Below are 26,970 nucleotides of genomic sequence, written 5' to 3'. Positions count from 1 at the left end.
AACTAAGACCGCCTATTTCCATCTCCATAACATCGCCTGTCTCCGCCCTTGCCTCAGCTCATCCGCTACTGAAACCCTCATCCATGCCTTTGTTACCTCTAGACTTGACTATTCCAACGCACTCCTGGCTGGCCTCCCACATTGTACCCTACGTAAACTTGAGGTCATCAAAAACTCGGCTTCCCATGTCCTAATTCGCACCAAGTCCCATTCACCTGCCACCCCTGTGCTCGCTGATCTACACTGGCTCCCAGTTAAGTAACACCTCAATTTCAAAATTCTCATCCTTGTTTTTAAATCCCTCCTTGGCATCGCCCCTCCCCATCTCTGTAATCTCCTCCAGCCTCACAACCTTCCCGAGATCTCTGCGTTCCTCTAATTCTGCCCTCTCTTGAGCATCCCTGATTATAATCGCGCAACCTTTGGTGGCCGTGCCTTCTGTTGCCTAGGCCCTAAGCTCTGGAATTCCCTGACTAAACCTCTACGCCTCTCTATCCTCCTTTAAGACACTCCTTAAAACCTACCTCTTCGATCAAGCTTTTGGTCACCTGCCCTAATTTCTCCTTATGTGGCTCGCTGTCAAATATTTTGTCTTATAATACTCCTGTGAAGCGCCATGGGGTGTTTTACTATGCTAAAGGTGCTATATAAATACAAGTTGTTGTTGTTGTTATTATGATCTGGAATGCACTGCCTATAAGGGTAGCGGAAGCAGATTCAATAGTAACTTACAAAAGGGAATTGGATAAATACTTGAAGGGGAGAAAATTGCAGGGCTACGGGGAAAGAGCAGGGGGGAGTGGGACTAATTGGATAGCTCTTTCAAAAAACTGGTACAGCAATAATGGGCCGAATGGCCTCCTTCTGTGCTATAAGTTTCAATGTTTCTATGAAAGGAGGCCACTTTAAAATTTCAGGCCAGAGTTGAATGTTGGTACCACTGCATAATCCATACAGCAAATGGCACAACTCTGGGTCTGCCTCACTGTTTAAGTAGACCCCAGGACAAGAGGTGCCTGCTGTCTTAGCCAGGTGCTGGTGCCAAACCCAAAGAAATGATTGGTGTCTGTCGGTCACCCTGCCGTACCTTCTTTCATGTAGTGCCGTGGGAATCATGATGCTCTGTGATTGGGGGCTTCTGAGAAAGCAACCAGCACTACGGTTAACCAGGCTTTCATGTATCTCAGTAGTGCTATGGAGGGGGGGGGGGGTGGGGAGGGCGGGTGGGCGGCGCTGCTGGTACATCTTCCTTTAGAAAGAGGAGTGCCCATCAGCACTATATCAGCAAAATAGACGCTGTAATTATATCGCGCCTTTCACAACCTCAGGACGTCCCAAATTTACAGTCAATGAAGTGCTTTTTGAAGTGTAGTCACTGCTGTAATGTAGGAAACACAACAAGACAGCAAGGTACCACAAACAGCAATGAGATAAATGAAGAGATAATCTGTTTATTAATGATGTTGGTTGAGGGATAAACATTGGCCAGGACACCGAGGATAACTTCCTTGCTTTTCTTTGAAATAGTGCCATGATATCTTTTACGTCTACTTGAGAGGGCGAACAGGGCTTTGATTTAACATCTCATCTGAAAGATGGCACTTCTGACAGTGCAGCACTCCCTCAGTACTGCATTGGAGTGTCAGACTAGATCTTGTGCTCAACCCACAACCTACTGACTCAGAGGTGAGGGTGCTACCAACTAAGCCAAGGCAGGGCACAGATCGGGCCAGATTTTCATTGGGCTGTGAGACAGGCTTTCAGGCGTGCGGGGGGCAAAAATGCCGAATTCGGGGGTCCCGACACCATCCCGCCCAAAACCCGCCTCCACGCAAGTTTCAAGGGAGGCGGGTACCCGCCCCGCACAGGGACCCGCCGACCCGAGGCGGGAAGGGATTAGTGCCAATTAACTGCCTGTTAACAGGCAGTTTTTAGCCTAATCCCTATTTTGAGGGGTGCCGTATGGGATTCCTGATGGCTCCAAACCACGCCAGGTTAGAGCAGGCGGGCCGTCAGGTTGAAGGACTTGGAGGGGTCGCGATGTCGGTGTTCAGGTGAGTGATGGGTGCATGAGTGCAAAGGTAAGTGTGTTTGGTGTGTCTAAAGTGTGTAAAGAAGTTTTACTTACCTGTACTTACCTTAACAGCCTTTCTTCCTCTAGGCGTCGGGAGTCCATCACTCAGCCGGAACTGAAAGCTGAACGGCTGTGATCTGTCAAAAGTGACAGCCTTCAGCTTTCAGTGCCGGTGACAGTTCTAACTGAGTCTGCGTAGAAGGACTCAGGTTAGAAGTCAGGTTGTCAGTGTTTGACAGCTTCAAACAGCTGTGAAACACTGATATTTCATCTGTCAAAAACTCTTGACAGATGAAATTTCAGTCTGTGATGTCACCTGTTGCCGGGTGGCCCTTAATTGGCTTGCTGAGCCCGCTGGGTGGGCTCAACAAGGTCAATCAAGGGGAAATCGCGTCGATTGGCCGGACGTCAATGGAGGCGGGACTAAAACCCGAACGTTGTAGCCCCGCCTCCTTCCCGACAGCTTAATGAAAATCCAGCCCATCATCTCTCATACAGCCTTACCTGCCTGGCATCCCTCCATGGGCCCTACCTTCAGACATGAGGATTCCCATTGGGAAACCCACTGGTGCCAACAGGCGATACCGGATAGAAAAAAAAAAATTACAACAGAAGAATCTAAGTGCCAACATGGGGGAAAAAAAACTAGATAAAAAAATAAGAACGGTTAAGAAATGCCATGCCCTCCTGATCGTTATGTCTCCATAGCAACCGTGAGTGCCAAGTAACAACGGCCGTTCACCTCAGGAGCGCTGCACACCTGTGGAAACTGGTGCACAAACCTGACATGCCTCCAAATCTGTATCAAATCTTGCCTGGATGAGGGAAACTTGACACACTTCTGGCAGGAGGGAAGGGTGGACCACTCCTGACTGTGCACACCAGCTCTGTCCAGTTCGTCAAGTGACTTGTGGAAATTAAACCTTTTAATATTTAGACACTTTGAAGACTTCCAAATACAGATGAGGAAGCACACATTGAAATGGACAGTCATTCACCTTACAAATGAAGAAGGGAACCACTGTTCTCATTTGTTAAAGGTGATCTTAAAGGGACACTGGCCCAGAACTTGGTGTCGGGGGCTTGCCGCGCGTGCAAGCCCCCGATGTGCACTCACCCTGCGCACTGACATCTGAAACCTGGCCCGCAGTGGATTTCCTTTCAGTGGCCAGGTTCTGATGTCGGCGCGCTGTGCTAACCTGACCCAGCGGCGTAGTTAGTGCGATGTGCCGGCTGGGATCAGGTGAGCACTGTTCAGCCAATCAGGGGAGGGGAAACTTCATTCATAAGTTTGAGAGTAAGAACCGTCAAACTCATGAGAAGTACTGCACCCCAAAACACTACTTAAACTTTAAATAAAATTTTAAAAAACATCCCAATCATTAAATTAAGTATAAATAAGTTAAAAAAAATAATTTAAACAATAATTTTTTTTTTTGAAAAAAATAAATTTTTAATAATAAGGGTCTAAAACTAAATTTACCTTATTGTAGATTCTTTAAAATAATAAACCTGTGGAAATGTTTTTTCTAAATTGCACTAAAACACCACTACCTGTAAAAATAAATACTTACGTGTGCTTTTTACAAGCGTAAAGACCGGAGGCCTTTAGACATGCGCAAATCCCCCAAAACAGAGGAAATCCAAGACGCACGCGCTGCCCCCTACAGCGCACGCGCTAGCCTCTTCAACTCTTGGGTGAGAGGAGAGGAAATGCCGGTTTTCAGCGCATGCGCTGTGCATGCTGAAAACCGGCATTTCCTCCGGCCAGACGCGTGAGTACCCCTTCCGTACTCACGCGTTTGGGGAGGAATTACTGCTCCACTATCTTCATATGGGGGGGGGGGGAAGTACTTTTAGTAATTACAACTGCACATGTTAATGTAAGGCTTGTGCTGGACACCACCTTGCAACAGTGACATACTAGTCCTTCTGACTCCTTTCCAATCTTGTTGCTATCTACCACTCTGAGTGCAGCCCCCTTCTCACTGCCCAGACTTGGCCTTGGCCGGACACACTCCCTCCTGGCCTCAGCACGGAGTTCCCCTGCGCTGTCCTTCCCAGGCAGGCCTGGGCCCTGACTGTACTCTGCTCCCTGGCCCTGGTGCCACTTCTGCCCTGGCTTGGGTCAAGGCTCACCTCAAACCTTGAGCTGCACGAGGCCAGTGAAAGGCCAGGAGTGAGTCGAGTTTAGCTTCAGAGGGAGTACAGGCCAAGAGGGAGTTCAGCCTCAAGATGCAGTTGGACAGGACTTTACTTTTTCCTATAATTAATAGTGTGAAGTGATTAAGACGAGTTTGATTCTTGTGAGAGTTTAATGCTGTGGGAGTTTAGGCGAACACTATCTACATTTTTTAAGTTAAAACACAAAGGGACAGTAGCACACTCGCCTCTGAGCCCTGAGGTCGTGGGTTCAAGTCCCACTCCAGACACTTGAGTACTTAATTTAGGTTGATGCTCCCAGTTCAGTACTGAGGGAGTGCTGCACTGCTGGAGGTGCCGTCTTTCGGATGTGACTTTAAACCGAGGTCCCGTCTGCTGTCTCAGATGGACGTAAAAGATCCCATTGTGGGGGACTACGGTCTCCCGCGTAAAGAAATAGGCAACACAGCGAGCTACAAGAAATAGGTCTTTACTCCAACTCTCACATATCTGTACTGAATTCGTGAAGCCCGCGAACCTGTGATGACTCACGGATTGGTCACCTGCTGGAACCTGATTGGTTTTCCTTCTATCAGCAGCAGGCAAGTCTGAACGTGCCTTATTCCTCTCAGCTTGCAACTGTCTTGCGGGGGGAGGGGAATACAGCAGTTAAAAGGGGATTATACAGGTTTATCTACATACACACAGTGTTTCCCCAATGTGGCAACGCCACATACGTCCCCCCAGAATCCTCGTTAACTGTAAAAGTCAGTCTCTGCGGAGGTTTGACCAAGCGGCCGTGGCGGCTGTAGTAGCCATCTGGCGTGTGAGGAGGGCTGTCTGGGAGGTCGGCCGGTTGGTTCGTCGGCTGGTCTGGCGGCTGGTCTGCCGGTGGACTGGATGGACGGGCTGCCGGCGAAGGTGGGGCGGCGGCCGGGAAGTAAGGTTCTGGCGTGTCTTGGTCCTCTTGTGGGGCCGCCGCCAACGCGGGAGGTCTGCCCCGCCGCGGGGGAAGAGCCGGCCGAAACGGGAAGCTGAGGTCCAGGTGCGCCGGTTTGAGGCGGTCTACTGAAATAAGGTCCGGCTTCCCGCCGACATCGATAAGAAAAGCTTTGTCCCCTGTCTCCAATACTGGGAAGGGGCCGGTGTATGGTGCCTGCAGCGGGCCTCTGTGCGCGTCCCGGCGCACGAAGACGAACTCCGCATGTCGTAAGTCTCGAGGCACGTAGGACGGCTGCGGGCCATGTTGCGAAGTGGGCACTGGATGGAATTGCTGGGCCGCGTCCTGGTGCAGGGAAAGCTGTCTGGTGGCCGACCACGGCTCTGTTGTCAGGGGGAGAAAGTCGCCTGGTACTCTGAGCGGTTGGCCGTAGACCATCTCGGCCGCAGAGGCGCGGAGGTCCTCTTTGGGCGCGGTACGCAATCCCAGGAGAACCCAGGGTAGTTTGTTGATCCAGCTGGTGTCGGCCAGGCTGGCGCGGAGGGAGGCTTTCAAAGAACGATGAAAGCGCTCGCAGAGCCCGTTGGCCTGCGGGTGGTAGGCTGTTGTCCTGTGCAACTTGGTGCCGAGGCCGGCGATGATGGCATTCCACAAGTGGGAGGTGAACTGGGGGCCTCTGTCCGAGGATATGTCAGTCGGCACGCCGAACCGGGCCACCCATGTCGAGACGAATGCTCGCGCGACATCGATCGTGGTGGTGGAGGCGAGGGGAACCACCTCAGGCCATCTGGTGGTGCGGTCGACTATCGTGAGCAGGTGTGTAAAACCGTGCGACGGCAGCAAGGGGCCTACCAGATCGACGTGGACGTGGCCGGAACGCCTCTCGGGCACCGGGAAACACTCCAATGGCGCCTTGGTGTGCTACTGGACCTTAGCACGCTGACACGGCACGCATGTGTTGGTCCAGTCTCTCGCATCCTTGTGGAGTCCAGGCCAGACGAACTTGGCGGACTTAAGTTTCTGAGACGCACGCATCCCTGGATGTGAAAGGCCGTGGATGATGTCGAAAACTCGCTTGTGCCAGGCGGATGGAACGACCGGCCTAGGCGAGGGGACTGAGACGTCGCAGAGGAGGGTTGTGCCGGCTGCGTGGAAGTCGGCCAGGGTGAGGCTGGTAGTTGACGTCCTGAGGGCCTGGATCTCCGCATCGGCAGCCTGGTCTCTCGCCATGCTGGCGTAGTCGCCGCCCAGGTGCACTGCGTGGAGCGAGGGTCTTGAGAGGCAGTCGGCCACCAAATTGTCCTTGCCGGCGACGTGGCGGATGTCCGTGGTGAACTCCGAGATGAAGTTGAGTTGGCGCTGTTGGCGCGCGGACCAGGGTTCGGTTACTTTGGCCATGGCGAAAGTGAGCGGCTTGTGGTCCACGAATGCGGTGAACGGCCGGCCTTCCAGAAGGAAACGGAAGTGCCGGATTGCCAGGAACAGGGCCAGGAGCTCTCTGTCGAACGTGCTGTAGGCCTGCTCGTTCTTGCGCAGCTGTCGGCTGAAAAATGCCAGTGGCTGCCACGCGCCTTCGACCCACTGTTGCTGGACGGCGCCGATGGAGTAATCCGAGGCGTCCGTGGTGAGGGCGGTCTTCGCGCCCGGGATGGGGTGGGCCAGTAGTGTGGCGTTGGCCAAGGCGCTTTTGGTCTGGTGGAAGGCTGTCGCCATCTCGCTGGACCAGGTGAGTTGCTCTGCCCGTTTTGCCCCTGGTGGCTTCGTAGAGGGGGCGCATGAGTACAGCGGCCTTGGGCATGAACCGGTGATAGAAATTGACCATCCCCAAAAATTCCTGCAGCGCCTTAACCGAGGTGGGCTGGGGAAAGTCCGCCACCGCCTGCACCTTGGAAGGTAGGGGAATGGCTCCCCTTGGCGAGATTCTGTGGCCGAGAAAGTCAATTTGGGCTGCTCCGAACTGGCATTTGGCCGGGTTGACGATTAGCCCGTGTTGGCTGAGGCGCTGGAAAAGGGAGCACAAATGCGCGATGTGCTCGGCCTTGCTGGTACTGGCCACGAGGATATCGTCCAGATAGATGAACAGGAAGCTCAGGTCCCGTAGGACAGAGTCCATGAGCCATTGGAAGGCCTGTGCGGCGTTCTTAAGCCCGAAGGGCATGCGCAGGAACTCGAACAGTCCGAAGGGGGTGATGACTGCCGTCTTCTGGACGTCTGCGTGGTGGACGGGGACCTGATGGTAGCCGCGAATCAGGTCGACCTTGGAAAAGATGGACTTTCCTGCTAGGTGTGCCGAGAAGTCTTGGATGTGCGGAATCGGGTATCTATCGGGTGTGGTGGCGTCGTTGAGCCGTCTGTAGTCGCCGCAGGGGCGCCAGCCACCGCCCGGCTTGGGCACAATGTGGAGGGGGGACGACCAAGGGCTGTTCGAGCGGCGGATGATGCCCAGTTTTTCCATCGTGGCGAATTCTTCCTTGGCCACCGCCATCTTGGCTGGGTCCAGGCGTCTGGCTCGAGCGAACACTGGTGGTCCCATAGTGGCGATATGGTGCTCGACCCCATGCTTGGCTGCCGCGGCTGAGAAGGTCGGTTGTGTGAGCCTCGGGAAATCTGCGAGTAGGCGGGCGTAGTCGTCATGCGCCGGGGCGGAGCAGGACCCGACGAGGGCCGGGCTGTTGCTCTGCTGGCAGGCCAGTGAAGCGAAAGTTGCTGTGTCGATCAGGCGCCTGTCACGGACGTCGACCAGGAGTCCGTGGGCGCAAAGAAATTCGGCGCCCAGCAAAGGATGTGCCACCGAGGCCGTCACGAAATCCCACGTAAATCGCTGGCCGTTGAAACAAACCTCGGCCCGTCGCTTTCCGAAAGTAGCGATGGCTGCGCCATTTGCCGCCACGAGGGGTGGGCCGCTGCGGCCTGCCTGGGTGTCGAGCTGGGAGGCAGGAATTATGCTGCATTGGGCTCCGGTGTCGCAAAAGAATCTGCGCCCTGAAAGAGAGTCGGTTATGTGCAGCAGTTTACCTGCGGTGCCGATGGCCATCGTGGCGGCGGGGGTGCGGTCGAGCGGGCCTAGGTGGCGGCGCGGGGCTGGTGCGTTGGGCCAGGCGGCCATCTTGGTTTGATCAAAAGAGCAGGGTGCTCTGCAGCGTTGGGCCTTGTGGCCGAAACGCGCGTGGTAGTAGCATAGTTCTGCGGCCTGGCGTGGCGGCGCGCGCTCGGTGGTGTCGGGGAGCCTCGCGACTGCACAGCCGAGTTGGGCGACGGCGAAAACTTTGTCCGCGGCGGCTGCCAGTTGTACGCAGTCCGTGATCGGGGACCCCGCGAGGGCAGTCTGTACCTGCTGAGGAAGCAGGCTGAGGAAAAGGGCCCGAAACAAAAAGCACTGCGGTTCAGAGCCCAGGAGCGCAAGCATCCGGCTCATCAACTGGGTCGGGGTAGAATCGCCGAGGCCTGGTAGTGAGAGAAGCCTGCGGGCCCTCTCCTCCTTGGACAGGCCGTAAGCCTGCAGCAAGTGGCCCTTAATGGTTGAGTACTTGCCGGTCTGTGGTGGGTTCCCCAGCAGGTTGAGAACTTCGGCAGCGGTAGAGCTTGCTAGTGCTGAGACTACGTGGAGGTACCTTTCTTCATCTTCTTGAACCCTGCGAAGGGTGAATTGGGCCTCTGAGTGCGCGAACCAAGCTGGTGCTTGGTGTTCCCAGAAGGTGGGGAGCTTTAAGGACGCGGCGCCGGCCGACATCAGGCTGCTGCTGGTTGCCATCGGGTCGTTGCTGGCCTCTGTAGGGCTGCGTGAGTCGGGGGCTTCGGCCGCCGACATTCGGGGTCACCAATGTGGGGGACTACGGTCTCCCGCGTAAAGAAATAGGCAACACAGCGAGCTACAAGAAATAGGTCTTTACTCCAACTCTCACAATACAGTACTGAATTCGTGACGCCCGCGAACCTGTGATGACTCACGGATTGGTCACCTGCTGGAACCTGATTGGTTTTCCTTCTATCAGCAGCAGGCAAGTCTGAACATGCCTTATTCCTCTCAGCTTGCAACTGTCTTGCGGGGGGAGGGGAATACAGCAGTTAAAAGGGGATTATACAGGTTTATCTACATACACACAGTGTTTCCCCAATGTGGCAACGCCACACCATGTTACTATTTTGAAGAACCAACATCACTAAAACAGATTAGCTGGTCATTGTCTCACTGCTGTTTGTGGGACCTTGCTGTGCACTAATAATTATCAGGTTTCCAACATTACAACAGTGACTACACTTAAAAAAAAATTAGTTCATTGGCTGTAAAGCACTTTGGGATGTCCTGAAGTCGTGAAAGGTGCTACATAAATGTACGTTCTTTCTTTTTCTTTCACTGGTCCCTGACAGCATGCACACCAGGCTGTTCAAAGAAGGAAGTAGTGAGGCTCAGATCACAATTTTTCTCCTTAAAAATGCAAACCGTGCCATGGGACGTGAGCACAGCCAATGTAAGACATTAGTTCAAGAAGAGAAAGTAACTGTAGACCATTTAGTCTAACGTCAGTTGTGGGCAAACTCTTAGAATCCATTATTCAAGATAAACTTAGTGAGCATTTCTAAATGCATGGGTCAATCAATGACAGCCAGCAAGGATTTGTTAGAGACAAGTGATGTTTGCCAAGTTTTTTCAAGCAGTGACTGATTGGATAGATAAAGGGAAACAGTAGATAATGTGTAAATGGCGTCAGAAGGCGTGTGATAAGGTGACTCACAAGATGCTGGTTAGAAAAATTCAAGCTTATGATGCGAGAGGAAATATAGCAGGATGAACGGAAAGTTGGTTGACTGACAGGAAACAAAGGGGTAGATCTTGACTTTGTGCGACAGTGTAAAACAGGTGATAGCGAGTCGGCAGCCCATTTTGCATCACTCCCTATTTATATTTCTATTGATTTCAAATGGGGAGAGATGTAAAATGGGTTGTCAACTCTGCCATCACCTGTTTTATACCAATGCACAAAGTCAAGACCTACCCCAGAGTTAGGGTAAATGGGTGTTGCCCAGACTGGAGAAGGCTCAGAAGTCATGTACCCCAGGGGTAAGGGCTGGGCTCACTTTTGTTCTCCGTACATGTGCATGATTTGGACTTGGGTATAGGGAGCACAATCTTGAAATGTGCTGATACACCAAAGTAGGAGGTTCAGCAAACTGTGAGGAGGACTGGAAAAGACCGGAGGGCATTGACGGGTTAGTGGAATGGGTAGAAAGGTGGAAGATGCAATGTAATGTGGAGAAGTGTGAGGTAATACATTTTGGAAAGAAAAACAAGGAACGGGAGTGTACACTCGATCGAAGGATGAGCCGAGGGGTTCAAATAGATAACTCCATGAAAGTGCAGCTAGATGATACACTACAAAATGCCAATAACATTTTGGGTTTTATAAATAGTACAAGAGTAATGAAGTAAGATACATTTTTACAAAGCAATTGTTAGGTCGTGGTTAGAGAACGGTGTTCAGATTTGGCTGCTCTGTTATAGAAAGGACATTAACTCCACAGAGAGCACACAGTGTAGCTTTACCAGGATGATGCCAGGGTTGGGAAACTATAGTCTAGAGGTGAGACTTGAGTTACTGGGAAGAGAAGATTTACTATAGGTTTTTTAAAATGATGAAGAGTTTGGATAGAGTAAATTGGAAAAGACTATTTTCTCTGGTTGGGGATTCAGTGACAAGGGCTCATCAATTTACAATGGTCACTGAGGGAGTGAGAAGCGAACTAGGGGAAATTCCTTTCTATAGACCGTTGTTAACCCATGGAATGCTTTGCCACAGGGAGTGGTTGAGGCACTCTGGGATCTTTTAAGGAAAAATTGGATAAATATTTGAAGCGGGGAAGAAGCAGGGCTGTGGGGGAAGTGGGCGGGGCAGTGGGATATAGTTTGGCGTGTTCCAGCAAAGAGTTGGCACAGACACGATGGGCTGAACGGCCTCCTGCTGTGCTGCATACTCCTGTGGCGCGATGGCTTCAGCGGCTGAGACCTTGGAGGCAGCAAGGTTGTGTGGGGTGGCCAAACAGGAGCTCTCGCTAACCACTTTGTGTGTGTGGTTTTTATGCAGAGATACTTTCAGGAAGAGAGGGAAAATTTCCCCACTTCACTTTGCCCACAGTAAGAGATCAACCATTTCAAGTGAATAAGATGTTGCAGTCCCACATACTTGTCTCCCTGCTGCATTGCGAAGGGGAATTCTAGCATTTCCACAGCTAAATTTATGGATTGGAGTAAAGAGAAAAAAAAAACCCCACAAGCATCTGACCAAAAACTAAATTGGGAATTCAAAATGCTGAAGATCAATTATGAGAGAAGCATCCCAACTGAGTAAGAGAATAGTGGTGGATGTCTGGGCCTGTCTGCTTGTAATTGTGAGCAGGCAATCAGAAACTACAGCCATTCGATGGTCGAGACACTGATGAATGAGAAGGCCCTAATAGAAAAACAATCTCCTGCCTAATGGACTAACCTGACATGGCAAAAGAAGCCTCTTGCAGTCAGAAATGCATCAAAATCCCTTGTGCCTGCCCTATAATACAGGAGGTGGTTAGATGTAGCAGAGAGAGGCACCAGCAGGCATTTAGAGCTAAGTCACTAGAAAACTGGCTGCCTCCAATAAGCGCACAATTACAAGCAGACAGGCTCAGGCATCCACCACTATTCCCCAATCCCCCTCCCCCTCCCCGCCATATGTGTCCGCGTGAGGCTGCCGGATGACAGGTAATTGCAGGTCACAGGTTTCCTTACCTGCATCTGTCACCCTTTCTGCCAGAATCTCTGGTGTCCCCCAAGGATCTATCCTTGGCCCCCTCCTATTTCTCATCTATATGCTGCCCCTTGGCGACATCATCCGAAAACACAGCGTCAGTTTCCACATGTACGCTGACGGCACCCAGCTCTACCTCACCACCACCTCTCTTGACCCCTCCACGGTCTCTAAATTGCCAGACTGCTTGTCCAACATCCAGTTCTGGATGAGCAGAAATTTTCTCCAATTAAATATTGGGAAGACCAAAGCCATTGTTTTCGGTCCCCGCCACAAACTCTGTTCCCGAGCCTCTGACTCCATCCCTCTCCCTAACACCTGTCTGAGGCTGAACCACACTGTTCGCAACCTTGTGTCATATTTGACCCTGAAATGAGCTTCCGACCACATATCCGCAGCATAACAGACTGCCTATTTCCACCTCCGTAACATCGCCCATTTCCACCCTTGCCTCAGCTCATCTGCTACTGAAACCCTCATCCATGTCTTTGTTACCTCTAGACTTGACTATTCCACACACTCCTGGCTGGCCTCCCACATTCCACCCTACGTAAACTTGAGGTCATCCAAAACTCGGCTGCCCGTGCCCTAACTGGCACCAAGTCCTGTTCACCCATCACCTCTGCGCTCGCTCACCTACATTGGCTCCCGGTTAAGCAACGCCTCTACTTCAAAATACTCATCCTTGTTTTCAAATCCCTCCATGGCCTCGCCCCTTCCTATCTCTGTAATCTCCTCCAGCCACATAACACCCCCCCACCCCGCCCCGCCAGAGATATCTGCGCTCCTCTAATTCTGCCCTCTTGAGCATCCCTGATTATAATCGCTCAACCATTGGTGGTCATGCCTTCTGTTTGACTAGGCCCTAAACTCTGGAATTCCCTGTCTCTTTCCTCTTTTAAGACGTTCCTTAAAACCTACCCCTTTCACCTGCTCTAATTTATCCTTATGTGGCTCAGTGTCAAATTTTGTGTCTTAAAACACTCACATGAAGCACCTTGGAACGTTTTACTACGTTAAAGGCGCTATATAATTACAAGTTGTTGTAATCCACCTCACGGAAACACTTCATCACGCAAAGCGTGGTGGAACTGTGGAACCCTCTCCCACAAAAAGCAGTAGATGCTAGCTCAATTAATAACTTTAAATCTGAGATCGATAGATTTTTGTTAGCTGAGGGTATAAAAGGATACGGAACCAAGGTGGGTGGATGGACTTCAGATCCAGATCAGCCATGATCCCACTGAATGGCGGAACAGGCTCGAGGGGCTGAATGGCCTCCTCCTGTTCCTACGTTTCTATAGTCTGAATCTCTCGCACGAGCTGGAGGAAGCTCTTTCACTGTGTGTGTAGGACGTTCAACCGAGCAGTTTGGCCACAGGCTTACCAACATAGTGGCTTTGCTGTCGTTGAAAGCAGCCTTTTGTTGCTCCTCAGCACCGTCTCAAGGAACTGTGTCCTAGCTGTAATCAGCATCCGTGAGAACAAGCAAGTACTGATAATGCTAAACCTTAATCAATCACTGGTTAGGCCCCAGCTGGAGTATTGTGTCCAATTCTGGGCACCACACTCTAGGAAGGATGTCAGGGCCTTGGAGAAGGTGCAGAAGAGATTTACTAGAATGGTACCAGGGATGACGGACTTCTGGAGAGATTGAAGACGCTGGGATTGTTCTCCTTAGAGCAGAGAAGGTTAAGGGGAGATTTAATAGAGTTGTTCAAAATCATGAGGGGTTTTAATAGAGTAAATAAGGAGAAACTATTTCCACTGGCAGAAGGATCGGTAACCGAAGGACACAGACTGAAGATAATTGGCAAAAGAACTAGAGGGGAGATGAGGAGAATTTTTTTAAGCAGCGAGTTGTTATGATCTGGAATGCACTGTCTGAAAGGGTGGTGGAAGCAGATTCAATAGGAATTTTCAGAAGGGAATTGGATATATACTTAAAAAGAAAAAAGAATTTCCGAGCTATGGGGAAAGAGCAGGGGAGTGTGACTTAATGGATAGGTCTTTCAAAGAGCCAGCACTGGCACAATGGAGTGAACGGCCTCTTTCTGTGCTGTATGATTCTATATCTATCTACCACTGGACAGATACCCCTTGTATCTTCCAATTAACACCTTTGATATCTCCCCAGGAGCTGTGCAAAGCACTTGGGGGGTACCTACCGCCAACATATCCCACTGGTTAGCCGTTGTTTATGATGGTGAGTATGGGAGCACAAATTCCCCAGTTCTTTCAGAAGTGCCTGGAACATACATCACAAAACTTTCCCCTTACGATGCCATCAACATACTGCAGTTGAAGAGATAATTGAACGATATTGGGCAACCTCGCCTCACCCACCCCCCATTTTGAGAGGGTTAGATTCAGGGAGTCGCTCTGGATCTTGGAGCTGCAAGGTGTATCTGTATAAAATCCAAGGCTCATCCCTCTACTCCCATCGCTTCCGGCTTCCTGCAGGAGGCACCAGGTCAAAAGGCTTATTGAAATCGATGAAGTGGGTCTCCTCAATGGGACAATGCTCCCTGATCTCATATAAAGCCATAACCTCCCTTACACATTCCTTGCGAAAGGGAAATCCAGCTTGTTCTTTTTTTGATTGCACCTTGGACCTCCCAACACATCTGCTGTACGTGCTGTGACAACCCAACGTAATGACCTTAAGAGCTGCTATCAGTGAGCGCCTGGGCTCAGTCAGGGAGAATGCTCTTCTTGTGGGTCGAAACCACAGCTTCACCCTGAAACACTGCGAAAAGCGTGTCTCGAGAACGCAATTCTAATCCCCAACCTCAGAAGGGTGAGCTGGCACTGATGTCTAAGGTCATTACCCTTTCTGCTTTGAGCAGCCTTTAGAAACTCAACCCGCACGCCAGCCCACGATTTTCATCCATCCCATCTGGCGCTCAACTGGAAGTCGATGGAGAGTGAAACCGGACGGGGTGCGAAGTGAGCTCCCGGCCTGAACCCGCCCCTTTCCCAGACTTAACTAGGCATTGTGGTGTGGAGTCCACACCCTCCCGGAGTCTTTAAGACCTCCCACCTGCCCAGCGAACTCCACTGGCCCCGGTCACGGCCCCCTGGAGTCAGACCCTAACTCGGACCCTGAGGATACCCTCGTGGTTTCTCTGAGGAGCCCCAGCCCGGGCAGTCATTGGCGTTAACCTAGAGTACCTAGGTGGCAAACCTTGGTGAGCAGAATATAAGCCAAAACCCACATACAGTGTAAGAGGCAAAGCTGCTGCCATGCCTGTCCTTACTTCGCAAGGCCTGTTGTATGATGCTGTCAAACCGCTTCCGTTCCCTGGTGAGGGAGGCACTTCGGAATGGCTCGCTTAGAAAGCTGAGCAGAAACCGCCGGGCATTATAGACCTCTCGCTCTTTGGTCGTCAGGGCGTGGTAAGGCGTCTGCGATATTTTTGCATCCTGTGCACATAATGAGACCGAGATGTTTAATGTCACACAGCCAGACTCACCGTTTCCCATCTTTTGCCGTTGAACTTGCTTCCAGTTTCTTGCCCCCCTCCCCACCCCCGCTTCTCACCCCCACCCCCCCACAGTCCTGTGCAACTGCCAACCGCTCACTCTGCATTATTGCGCCCCAGTTTGCTGTTACTTGCGCGAGCCGGGCAGTCAGCATCAGTGGGCTGTTCAGCCTTGGGGTGAACCAGCCAACATCCACATGCTCGCACTTTCTGGCAGGGGTTGATGGTTATTCATCAAGAATGGGAACTCTCACTGATTTCCCAACAGTCACCCACCCCACCTCTTCAACTCAGAGGCACTGAGGCCAATAGCAATGCCTGTGCTGTCACCCTGGCTGAGTTTAGTTTAGCTCAGCTCAGACCACAGTATGGTGCAATCTTCCTATAATGCAGAACACATCCTTAATGTACTGGGGTTAATCAAAGTTTTCAAGATTCTTAAGGGAATAGACAAATTGGACCCTGAGATTGAACCAGAGGAGATGGGCTCAAGCTAAGAAGAGGGAAGGTGCACAGACTGTTTCAATTGAACCAGTTTACACAGAGGGCAGAGAAGGTGTGAGACAGACTAGGCAGGCAGTGTGGAGGAATAAGTTTGGTGTCAGCCATGGTTCAGTGGTCGCACTCTTGCCTCTGTGTCAGAAGTTTGTGGGTGTAAGTCCCACTCCAGGGACTTGGGCATATAAAGCTAGGCTGACTGTCCAGTGCAGTGCTGAGGGAGTGCTGCACTGTCGGAGGTGCCGTCTTTTGGGTGAGACGTTAAACCGAGGCTCCGTCTGTCCTCAGGTGGATGTAAAAGATCCCATGGCACTATTCGTCGAAGAGCAGGGGAGTTCTCCCCAGTGTCCTGGCCAATATTTATCCCTCAACCAGCATCACTAAAACAGATTATCTGGTCATGGTCCCATTGTTGTTTTTGGGAGCCTGCTGTGCACAAATTGGCTGCTGCATTTTCCTGCATTACAACAGTGATTACACTTCAAAAATACTACATTGACTGTGAAGCGCTTTGGGACATCCTAAGGTTGTAAAAGGTGTGATAGAAATGCTTTCTTTCTATATTTGAGGACAATTAAGGAGCATTAGTTTTTCGTTGAAGCCAGATGCAGTGTCATTTCTGCATTCACTGCGCTTTCTTGTGTTCCTCTGTGATCTGCTCGATCTAGCTGCACCACCAACAACTGAGTGTGATGTGTCGCTGGCCACAAAACAGCCCATGTATGATTGATTCACTGATTACGCTGAGAAGACAATGGAAAGTCTGTGCTCCTAGAATTTCTTGCAATAAATGTTTAACAAGGCCTCAATACTAAGGTAAAACACAGCAAAGTCAGAAAGAGTGAAGGACTGAAACAGCGGGCCCAAAGAGCATCTCCAGCCACAAGCCGAGAATTACTATGGTTGATATCGGATTGACACACCCGTGTCTGCTATTTAACACAGGCGCTAACCTGTTTATTTTAAACGGGTTAACATGTCTGCTAAAATCGCAGCCCGGGGAATGGTTGAGAATATAACATTCAGGGAACTGAAAAGAAGAAGAGAGTACTTGCAAGCAAGGACCTTGATTCAGACTCTCTCACACTCCCTTCGCCATCTCTCTTCATGATACAGGGTACTGGGTTTTGACATCTTGTATAAATGATTGGACATGTTAACCAACAAGAGAAGGCAGATGTTCAGCCGAAAGACTGAAACAGGTTGGGACTCTTTTCTCTGGAAAAGAGAAGGCTGAGGGGTGAGCTGATAGAAGTCTTTAAAATTATGAAGGGGTTTTATAGGGTAGACGTTGAGGAGATGTTTCCACTTGCGAGGGGCATCCAAAACTAGGGGACGTAAATATAAGACAGTCACTAATAAATCCAAATAAGGAATTCAGAAGGAACTTCTTTACCCAGAGAGTGGTTAGAATGTGGAACTCGCTACCACAGGGAGTGGTTGAGGTGAATGACATTTAAGGGGAGGCTAGATCAACACATGAGGAAGCAAGGAACAGAAGGATATGCTGATGGGGTGAGAGGAAGTAGGGTAGGGGGAGGCTTGTGTGGAGCATAAACACCAACATGGACCAGATGGGCCGAATGACCTGTTACTGTGGTGTAAAATTCTATGTAATGTAATATTGTTCCTGAACCTGGGAACACTGGATCCCCTGGGAATAAGGAAAAAAAAAAAAAACATCGGGCGGGACGAATGCCTGTCCCTGAAAGTATGCTGCCCGATTTTCCCACTGCTAATTTAAACTGAACAGGAAAATCCAGCCTCAGAAGTCGCAGTGCCCCCGAGACATCTGAGGACTGTATTCTTAACTTGACAACAAATAAGGAAACTAAGATGCCACAAATCAGGAACATAAAAGAAACGGAGAACCTGGGAAAGGAACCTGAACAGAGAAGAGACAAGTTAAGGTAAAGCATTACAACAACGCCTAGCATTTGCACAGCGCCGTTAACAAGAAAGACTTGCATTTATATAGCACCTTTCAAGACCACCGGACATCCCAAAGTGCTTTACAGCCAATGAAGTACTTTTTGAGGTGTAGTCACTGTTGTCATGTAGGAAACGTGGCAGCCAAGATGCACACAGCAAGCTCCCACAAACAGCAGTGTGATAATGACCAGATCATTTTTTTTTTTTTAATGATGTTGGTTGAGGGATAAATATTGGCCAGGACACCGGGATGAACTCCTCTGCTCCTCTTCGAAATAGTGGCCATGGGATTTTTTACATCCACCTGAAAGAGCAGACGGGGCCTCAGACTACCGTCTCATCTGAAAGACGGCACCTCCGACAGTGCAGCACTCCCTCGGCACTGCACTGGAGTGTCAGCCTAGATTATGTGCTTATGTCTGTAGAGTGGGATTTGAACCACATGACCGTTTGACCCAGAGGTGAGAGAGCTGCCCACTGAGCCAGGACAGACACATCCCAAGCTGTGCTAGCTGAGCCAGGAGAGCGGAGATGAAGGAGTTGGGGTGAGCGAAAGCTTGCTCAAGGAAATGGGCAGAGAGAGAGAGAGAGAGAGGCTGACAACAGATACCTGATAATATTTGTAGTGGGCATAGTCCAGAGCTGTTCCTACAGTTTGGAGCCCCTTGTGCACAATTGTGATGGGCATCAAAATATTGGCACCGGCTTGAATTAATTTGGTGACCTAGGAAGAACAGGACTGCAGATCAAACAGAAAAATGAGGCACACATTTTCTATCACCGTCTTCATCCTCCTCTCCTGAGGAAGGGAGGGAGCTCGAGCTAACCCCCGATGGGTTACGGTCCCGCTGGTGCCTGCTGCCCTGCCTGGGCAGTGCCCTCGGGACCATTCTTAATGTGCGAGCCTTGGCAGTCTCAGTGAGCTATTTGCCTGCAGAGGGCGGCATCATGGAGCCCGACCGCGTTCTTCGCCCAACCGCCAGAATCTGCGGTGGTTCTCGCTAGACAGTTAATTCACTCAGCCGCCATCGGCAAATTGGCCACAGACTGAAGCTGAGCCTGCGACACTCTGCTCTGTACTGCTCACCGCCGTACTGGGAGCTGGCCCTCTCACCAGGTCACGACAAGGGGCACCCAGGGTCAGCTAGCTCACAGTGTTATACTGCAGAACCTTGCACGACTATATCAGTGTTACACTGCAGAAACTTGCACGGTAATATCACAGTGTTAAACTACAGAACCTTGCATGACTATATCAGTGTTACACTACAGAACATTGCACGACGATATCACAGTGTTACACTGTAGAACCTTGCATGATATTGGCCCAGAAATTCGGGTCTCCACGGGTGAATACGCACGGGGTACTCACGCGTAGGCCCAATGGAAGTGCCGGTTTCCTGCATGCACTGCGCATACGCGGGAAACCGGGACTTCCGCTCCCCTGAACGAAGGGGTTCAGAGTTCGAACGCGTGCGCGGGAGAGGCTGCGCGTGCGCATCGAACTTATGTTTTTTTTGCAGGTTTTCCCGGGAGGGTAAGTCTGCAGAATTTACACATTTAAAAAGCAGGCGTAAGGCCTGCTTTTTACAAGGTAAGTGGTGAATTAATTAAAATTATAACATTTTTTCCACAGGTTTATTATTTTTAAATACTTTAAAGCAAGGTAAGTTTATTTTTAGCCCCATTAGAAAATAAAATTATTTTTTTCAAAAATTTAAATTATTGTTTAAAATAGTTATTTCATGTAATTCAGAGTTTATTTAAAAAATGTGATTAAAAAAAAAAATTATTTGAAGATTTAGTGATGTTTTGGGGCCGTAGTATTTATAAGTTTTGACAGCTCTTCTTGTCAAACATATGAATGGAGCATTCCCTGCTCCGATTGGCTCCCCATGGCCCATGTGATCCCAGGGGCCGCATCAAACTAACTGCGCCCCTGGGATACACAAGCACTGCGCGCCGACAGCTGGACCAGGCCCCAGATCGGAATTCCACGGGGGCCCACAGCTCAACGGCCGGCGCGCAAGGTAAGTGCAGATCGGGGGCTTGCACCCGCGGGAAGCCCCCGACCTGAATTTCTGGGCCATTGAATATCACAGTGTTACACTACAGAACCCTGCACGACTATATCACAGTGTTACATGGCCGAACATTGCACGACTATATCACAGTGTTACACTGCAGAACCTTGCACGACTATATCAGTGTTACATGGCCGAACATTGCACGACTATATCACAGTGTTACACTGCAGAACCTTGCACGACTATATCACAGTGTTACACTGCAGAACCTTGCACGACTATATCACAGTGTTACATGGCCGAACATTGCACGACTATATCACAGTGTTACATTGCAGTTCCTCTGTATTAACACCCACAGTGCAAGCAGCCTCCGAGCATCAGTACTCAGCCGTAAATCCGGCCAACGGTTGTGTGCAGGTTATGCTGAGGATTACTGGAAACGCAGGACATTCCTCTTCGATAACGCAGCACGGACCGGATTAAACCAGCGGGGACAGAATACCTCATTCCCCTCCCCGCCCCCCACATGGCTCACAGTATGGCATGGGGCCTTTCACAACACACCTCCCCTTCCACCTGCAGCTGCTGCTCTGGGAGCCTCTGGGCCTCCATTCCCATTGCAGCAAGGGTCAGGATTCGGGGCAAGGGGCAGGCCCCTCTCCTCTGCTTTGCTCTCCGGCAAAAGAGGGGAGGGGCTGTTATTAGAAGACGAGGTTATGCCTGCTGCTGTACAGGGGGTGAATGGCACTTACTAGACTGGAACTGTTGTTTCCCCTCGTCCTGAGGGGAAGTGCCTCACCTCCACGGCGACCAGCCACAAAGTGATCACAGGGACTCACTGTGTGGGGCTCAAAGGGCCCTGGTCCCATCAATCTCAGGTGTAGACTGGCCACCGGACCTGACTGTAAGACTTGACGCCAATTAGTCAGTCACGCTGGTTAGTCACTGCTGGGAATTGTCCTCCTATCAATCTGCGGAGGGGCTTGTCAGTTTTACATCGCGACGGAGAGCAGTCCCACCCCACCCAACGACAAGACCCGATTTGTCAGACACTTACCAACGTCACTCTGCCTGGCAGGGTTCTCTTGCGCTCGTACGTGGTGTTCAGTGCCGCACACAGCGCACTCCCCACGCCACGAGTGAGCGCCAGGTTGGGGTCAGCCCCGTTAGCCAAGAGCTCGTCCACCGCCTGTGTAGTTACAGGACAGAAAGTTCAAAGGTTACAGTGTCCTGGGGCCAATATTTATCCCTCAACCAACATCACTAAAACAGACTATCTGGTCATTATCACATTGCTGTTTGTGGGAGCTTGCTGTGCACAAATAGGCTGCCGCGTTTCCCACATTACAACAGTGACTACACTTCAAACGTACTCCATTGGCTGTAAAGAGTGCTGTGAGACGTGTGGTCATGAAAGGCGCTATAGAAATGCAAGTCTTTCTTTATCGAATGCCTGCCACCTCCTCTGTTAACTGAGCTCGGAGCTGTATAGGGATCGTGGCAACTCTGAGGTAACAGCTACGTTCAACGTGCAGGGGTAGAGGGTGTCTAGAGAGATTGGAAAAGACACGGGAGGGGGGGGGGGGGCAGGCCAAATAATCAGGATCCTTCGGAATGAAGGAAGCTGACCTGATATCCCAGATCGGAAAAGGTCTCAAAATGAAATAGCTTGGGTTGGAGTGAATGAACTTGCACTTTTCAGACTCCAAACATTTATCCCTCAACCAACATCACTAAAATCAGATTACTTGGTCAATTATCTCATTGCTGTTTGTGGGAGCTTGCTGTGTGCAAATTGGCTGCCGAGTTTTCTACATTACAACAGTGACTACACTTCAAAAGTGTTTCACTGTCTGTAAAGCACTTTGGGACGACCGGAGGTCATGAAAGGCGCTATAGAAATGCAATTTCCTATCATTTATACGGTGCCTTTCACAACCTCAGGACATTCCAAAACACTTTACAAACATTGAAGTATTTTTGGAGTGGTGTCATTGTTGTAATGTAGGAAAGACAGTAGCCAATTAACGCACAGCAAGCTCCCACAAACAGCAATGTGATAATGTCCAGATCATCTGTGTTTAGTGATGTTGGTTGAGGAATAAATATTGGCCAAAGCACTGGGAGAACTCTCCTGCTCTTCATTGAAATAGTGCCATGGGATCGTTTACATCCACCTGAGAGGGCAGACAGGGGCCTCTAAAAGACGGCACCTCCAACAGTGCAGCACTCCCTCAGTACTGCACTGGAGTGTCAACCTAGATTTTGTGCTCAAGTCTCTGGAGTGGGACTTCAGTGAGAGTGCACCAAGGCTGACACTTTATCATAACTGCTTTATAAATATTTGATATAGTTTAACTATTAAATTAATATTTTCTGGAAGTGTTGACCCAGATGGATAACACTGACCCCCCCCATCCAATTCTGAGTTCACCCACTATCCTAGAGGATGGGGAGGTCAGTGTGACCAGTACTTGGTAAGCTAAAGGGAGTCAAGACTAACACAACTCAAATTGCAGATACCCTGGGGTTTTAACTGGGGTCTGGGGGAAGTTATGGAATACTGTCTATTGTCATAAATGATCTTTTGGGCATAAATAAGTTCCCAGTGGAGTGAAAGCAAGAAAACATAATGGCTGCAAAATCCAGCAGTCTCCTGATCCTGGCATAGGTGCCGGGATCCACTTGCTGGGAATCCCTTGAAGGACATCAGTGAACCACTTGGGTTTTTACAACAATCCCTCAACCTTCTCGGCTCCAAGGAGAATAATCCCAGCTTCTCCATGTAACTGAAGTCCCTCATCTCTGGTATCATTCTGGTAAACCTCCTCTTTTGATCCCTGGACATCCTTTTCAATTGTGGATGATTTTGCAAAATTTCCAACTTTACCATAAACCTGGTATTGAACTCCCGTTTCTGCACTGTAATTCATTTCTAACTGCAAATTCCCTTCTCGTCCAACACCCTGTAATTCCGCCAGTACATTTCACACCTAATCTGAGCCGTCTTTTGTCTCTTTACTAGTTCTATCACCATCTCGTCTCGTTTTGAATACCTCTTAATGTCTATTCACTTCTTTTGTTCTCTCGCAGCCCTGCCTTTCAATCTATTTCATTTCCTTTCCAGTTTTGAAAAAGGGTTAGACCCAAAACGTCGATTCTAATTTCTCTCCACGGATGTTGCCTGGCCTGCTGAGTTTTTCCAGCATTTTCTGTTGTTATTTCGGATTTCCAGCATCTGCAGTATTTTGCTATCGCACCCTGTAATACTAGCTGCTGCCACTAGAGGGGAATAACACTCCATGCATCTATACACGGTACACTGGCACCATCTGGTGGCAAACAGCCAGTACTGCAGGAATCTGAAGGCAATGCAAAATTTTTAAAACATTAACCTTATACCCCATTATGCAACTGAAACAATGCAAAGTCCTATTTCCAAAATATTAAATCCCACTTCATCACTTTCCTCTAATGATCATTTTTACTCTTTAAACTTTCAGCCCCTCTCCGCCTTCAGGCACAGGTCCAGTGGACCATGGGTGGTTTAGGGGTTTCAACGTGCAGAGTTTCTGGCCTCAGCTCCCCAGCCCAGGAAAGCCTGATCTCAGGGTTGGGAGGTCCCTGGGTACTTGGAACAGAGCTTGTGAGGGCAAAATAAGTCCCCAACAGGTCAATCTCTCCCCACAACAGGTCAATCCCTCCTCCCAACAGGTCAAACCACCACCCCCCCGCCAAAACAGGTCAATCCCTCCCCCGCAACAGGTCAATCCCTCCCCCCCCCCCGACAGGTCAATCCCTCCCCCTCCCCCCAAAACAGGTCAATCCCTCCCCCCCCCCACAGGTCAATCCCCGCCCCCCCAAACAGGTCAAACCACCCCCCCCCCCACCCCAACAGGTCAATCCCCTCCCCCCCCCCGCAACAGGTCAATCCCTCCCCCCCCGACAGGTCAATCCCTCCCCCCCCCTCCAAAACAGGTCAATCCCCGCCCCCCCAAACAGGTCAAACCCCCCCCCCACCCCAACAGGTCAATCCCCTCCCCCCCCCCAACAGATCAATCCCTCCCCCCCAAACAGGTCAATCCCTCCCCCGCAACAGGTCAATCCCTCCCCCCCCCCCCTCCAAAACAGGTCAATCCCTCCCCCCCCCCCCACAGGTCAATCCCCGCCCCCCCCAACAGATCAATCCCTCCCCCCCAAACAGGTCAATCCCTCCCCCCCCCCCCACAGGTCAATCCCCGCCCCCCCCGACAGGTCAATCCCTCCCCCCCCCTCCAAAACAGGTCAATCCCCCCCCCCCCCACCCCAACAGGTCAATCCCTCCACCCCCCCTCCAAAACAGGTCAATCCCTCCCCCCCCCACAGGTCAATCCCCGCCCCCCCCCCACCCCAACAGGTCAATCCCCTCCCCCCCAACAGATCAATCCCTCCCCCCCAAACAGGTCAATCCCTCCCCCACCAAACAGGTCCATCCCCCCCAAACAGGTCAATCCCCCCCCAACAGGCTGAAGGGGCAGACCCATTCTGGGGTACACCCCTAGATCCCAGCTAAGCCTCCAGTGCCTTACCGATGTGGTCATATTCAGATGCCACAGCCTGGGCGGTGCTGGCAAGTTAATTAATTTGGATGTTATCGCTGCAAGCCTAATCTTGTCCTCATGTGACGTATACACAGTTTTCAGCGGAGGTGGGCATTTAATACTGGTGCGATAGTGGGGACAAAGAAGATGAGGGAAAGTTCACTGTCTGTCCTGAAACAGGTGACGGGCAGTCGAACGAGGATGAACAGCTTCAAAGCATTTAAAGGCAACACCTACCAGGTCGTTTCCACTGGCGATTGCCAATGAAAGAGGCGAGTGACCATTCCATAATAGGTTGGGATTTGCTCTGTGCCTCAGGAGCTGGCGAACAATCTGGTGAGCATACTGAAAAAAACCAGCACGCTCGTCATCAATAAACACTCGATGTGAACCCCCGACACAGAGACCCCGACACACACAGACCCCCGACACACACAGACTGACGTAATAAAGACTCACTACGCACTTGGTTGTACATAAAGCAAGGCTTTAATCGACTTGTAACAAAGCATGGCGGTCTAGTTAATAGTCACTAGCTTCCTGTTTCTAGGCTGTCTTCGGCCAAGCTGGGCCCATGCCCGAGTATTTATACTCCTCGGGCGGCGCCCTCAGCTGGCCGTTCAGTAGTACTTCTTGTAGAAGTTGCGATTTATGACACAGACCCCCGACACACAGAACCCCGACACACAGGGGGAGAAATTCGGTATCGCCCTGTTTGGGGCGTTAGTATTGGCGGTGCGCATAGTTTAGCGCCAGGCGCAATTTATCGCTATCTTGAGCGATATTGGGTGGCTGCGCCCCTGAAGGTGATGGCGGCGCTAAATAAGACGCTGCACGACAGTCTTAAGGCGCTAACCCGGTGGCGCAACGCAATTTCTCCGCGGGCGGGCGCAGCGTGGGTGCCGTCAATTATCGATTTCAGCCAGACACGCTGGCGCCAGCCAGCTCTTAAAGGGGCGGATCGATTATCATCTCCAGCCGCACCCTGCGCCTCATAGACCTCAAACTCGGCGGTAACCTACCTGTGGCGTCAACAACTGCATCAATATGGAGAGGGCCAGGGAGAGAGCGCAGCGCTTCAGCGAGGGGGCATTGGATGCTCTGGTTGGCGCGGTGGAGCGCAGGCGATCTGTACTCTACCCAGAGAATGGCAGGAGGCCTCAACACAGCGAATATCGCAGAGCTTGGAGGGAGGTTTCCAACAGAGTCACCTCCAGCAGCATGGTTCCCAGGACTCCTGTGCAATGCAGGAAAAAGTTTAACGACCTCACTCGGGTCGTCAGGGTGAGTGCCTTTTTCAGAATCATCTTCATCCCTCCATCTGGACCTCACTTTATGGCCAGAGGGTGTGCAAAGCCCCAATGGTCAGTTGTCATCCAGCACCCATGGCCCTTTCTGGAAACACGCACATTCCGCTCTGTGCATAATGTAAGGGCTAATCGACCATGGGAGGCATGTCATCCCAGATCAGGGCAGCATAATGTAAGGGCTAATCGACCATGGGAGACATGTCATGCCAGATCAGGGCTGCAGGTTTCATCACACCCCGTCCTTTCTCTTGCAGGCCAAGCTGGCCAATAATAGAAGGCAACAGCATCGGACCGGAGGAGGCAGGCCTCACCTGCAGACCCTCACAGACCTGGAGGAGCGAGTCCATCGGATTGTGGCAAGCCGGATGATTGGCCCCGTCGCCTCTGGAGATGCCGACCCCATTGTGGACAGCAATGGTAAGGTCATCACCTTTTTGACCTCCCTCCTTCCACTTCTTCCCCACACCAGCATGCTTTTTCACTCTCGAGCCAACTCCGAGCATTGCAGCACTCATGCATCCCTTGCTGCCACCCTGTCCTTTCACGAAAGCCACTCTTGAACCTCCCTGCTTTCAGATACTGCATCACCAGCTCGGGAGGCGGGCCCTCAAGCTGCCAGTGCGAGTGACTCTGGAGGAGACGAGGAGGAGGAAGCCGGACCATCTGTGCCACCCTCAGGTGAGCCAGCCCATGTCCAGACTGGGGAGATGCCTTCCCTGGAGGGGAGCAGGGGGGAATGGTCTGAGGAGGATGCAGCTCCAGGACGCAGCGGACTGCAGCAACGCGAGGGGGGTAGGGAAGCTCGGGGGGCACCGTCTCCCCGGAGGGCGAGTCGGGCTGTGAGTGCTGCTGCACAGAGCGCAGAAGAGGTGCGTGCCCTCGCAGAAATGAGCGCCCAGGCTGGGCAGAGGCACACTGAGCTCATGGCTGCAGTGGCAAGGATGCCCGACTCCATTGAGACACTGGCAAGGAGTGTCCAGGACTTCGGCGCAGCACTGGCAAGGATTCTCCAGGACTTCGGCGAAGTACTGGCACCTGCCATGCAAGTGCCGAGTGCTGCCACGCAGTCAGTGGCTGGTCTCATGCAGATGCAGATTGAGGCCACGCGAGCACTGACTGCTACCACCCTCGCTGGATCGGGCAGGATTCCCTGGGGCCCTCGCCGCGCCACAGCAGGCCAGCAATCTGTGCACCAGCCGA

The 26,970-nt window shown here is 51.2% G+C and overlaps 1 protein-coding gene across 1 annotated transcript in view; it reads right to left on the bottom strand.

Annotated features, from left to right (window-relative positions):
• Positions 1 to 26,970, bottom strand: part of ankmy1 (ankyrin repeat and MYND domain containing 1) — a 195,984-nt gene that overhangs the window by 29,935 nt on the left and 139,079 nt on the right. Inside the window, exons 10-13 of the mRNA XM_085990767.1 lie at positions 24,698 to 24,805; positions 20,938 to 21,069; positions 18,461 to 18,574; positions 15,196 to 15,361 (exon numbers count right to left, since the gene is read on the bottom strand). Of these exons, the coding sequence (XP_085846893.1) occupies positions 15,196 to 15,361; positions 18,461 to 18,574; positions 20,938 to 21,069; positions 24,698 to 24,805 (520 nt within the window). The remainder of the gene's footprint in view (positions 1 to 15,195; positions 15,362 to 18,460; positions 18,575 to 20,937; positions 21,070 to 24,697; positions 24,806 to 26,970) is intronic.

Source organism: Somniosus microcephalus, chromosome 6 (assembly GCF_052327205.1).
Source record: "Somniosus microcephalus isolate GS21.2 chromosome 6, FLI_Smic_1.0, whole genome shotgun sequence".
Lineage (NCBI taxonomy): Eukaryota > Metazoa > Chordata > Chondrichthyes > Squaliformes > Somniosidae > Somniosus > Somniosus microcephalus.
This window is presented reverse-complemented; position numbering and strand designations above follow the sequence as displayed.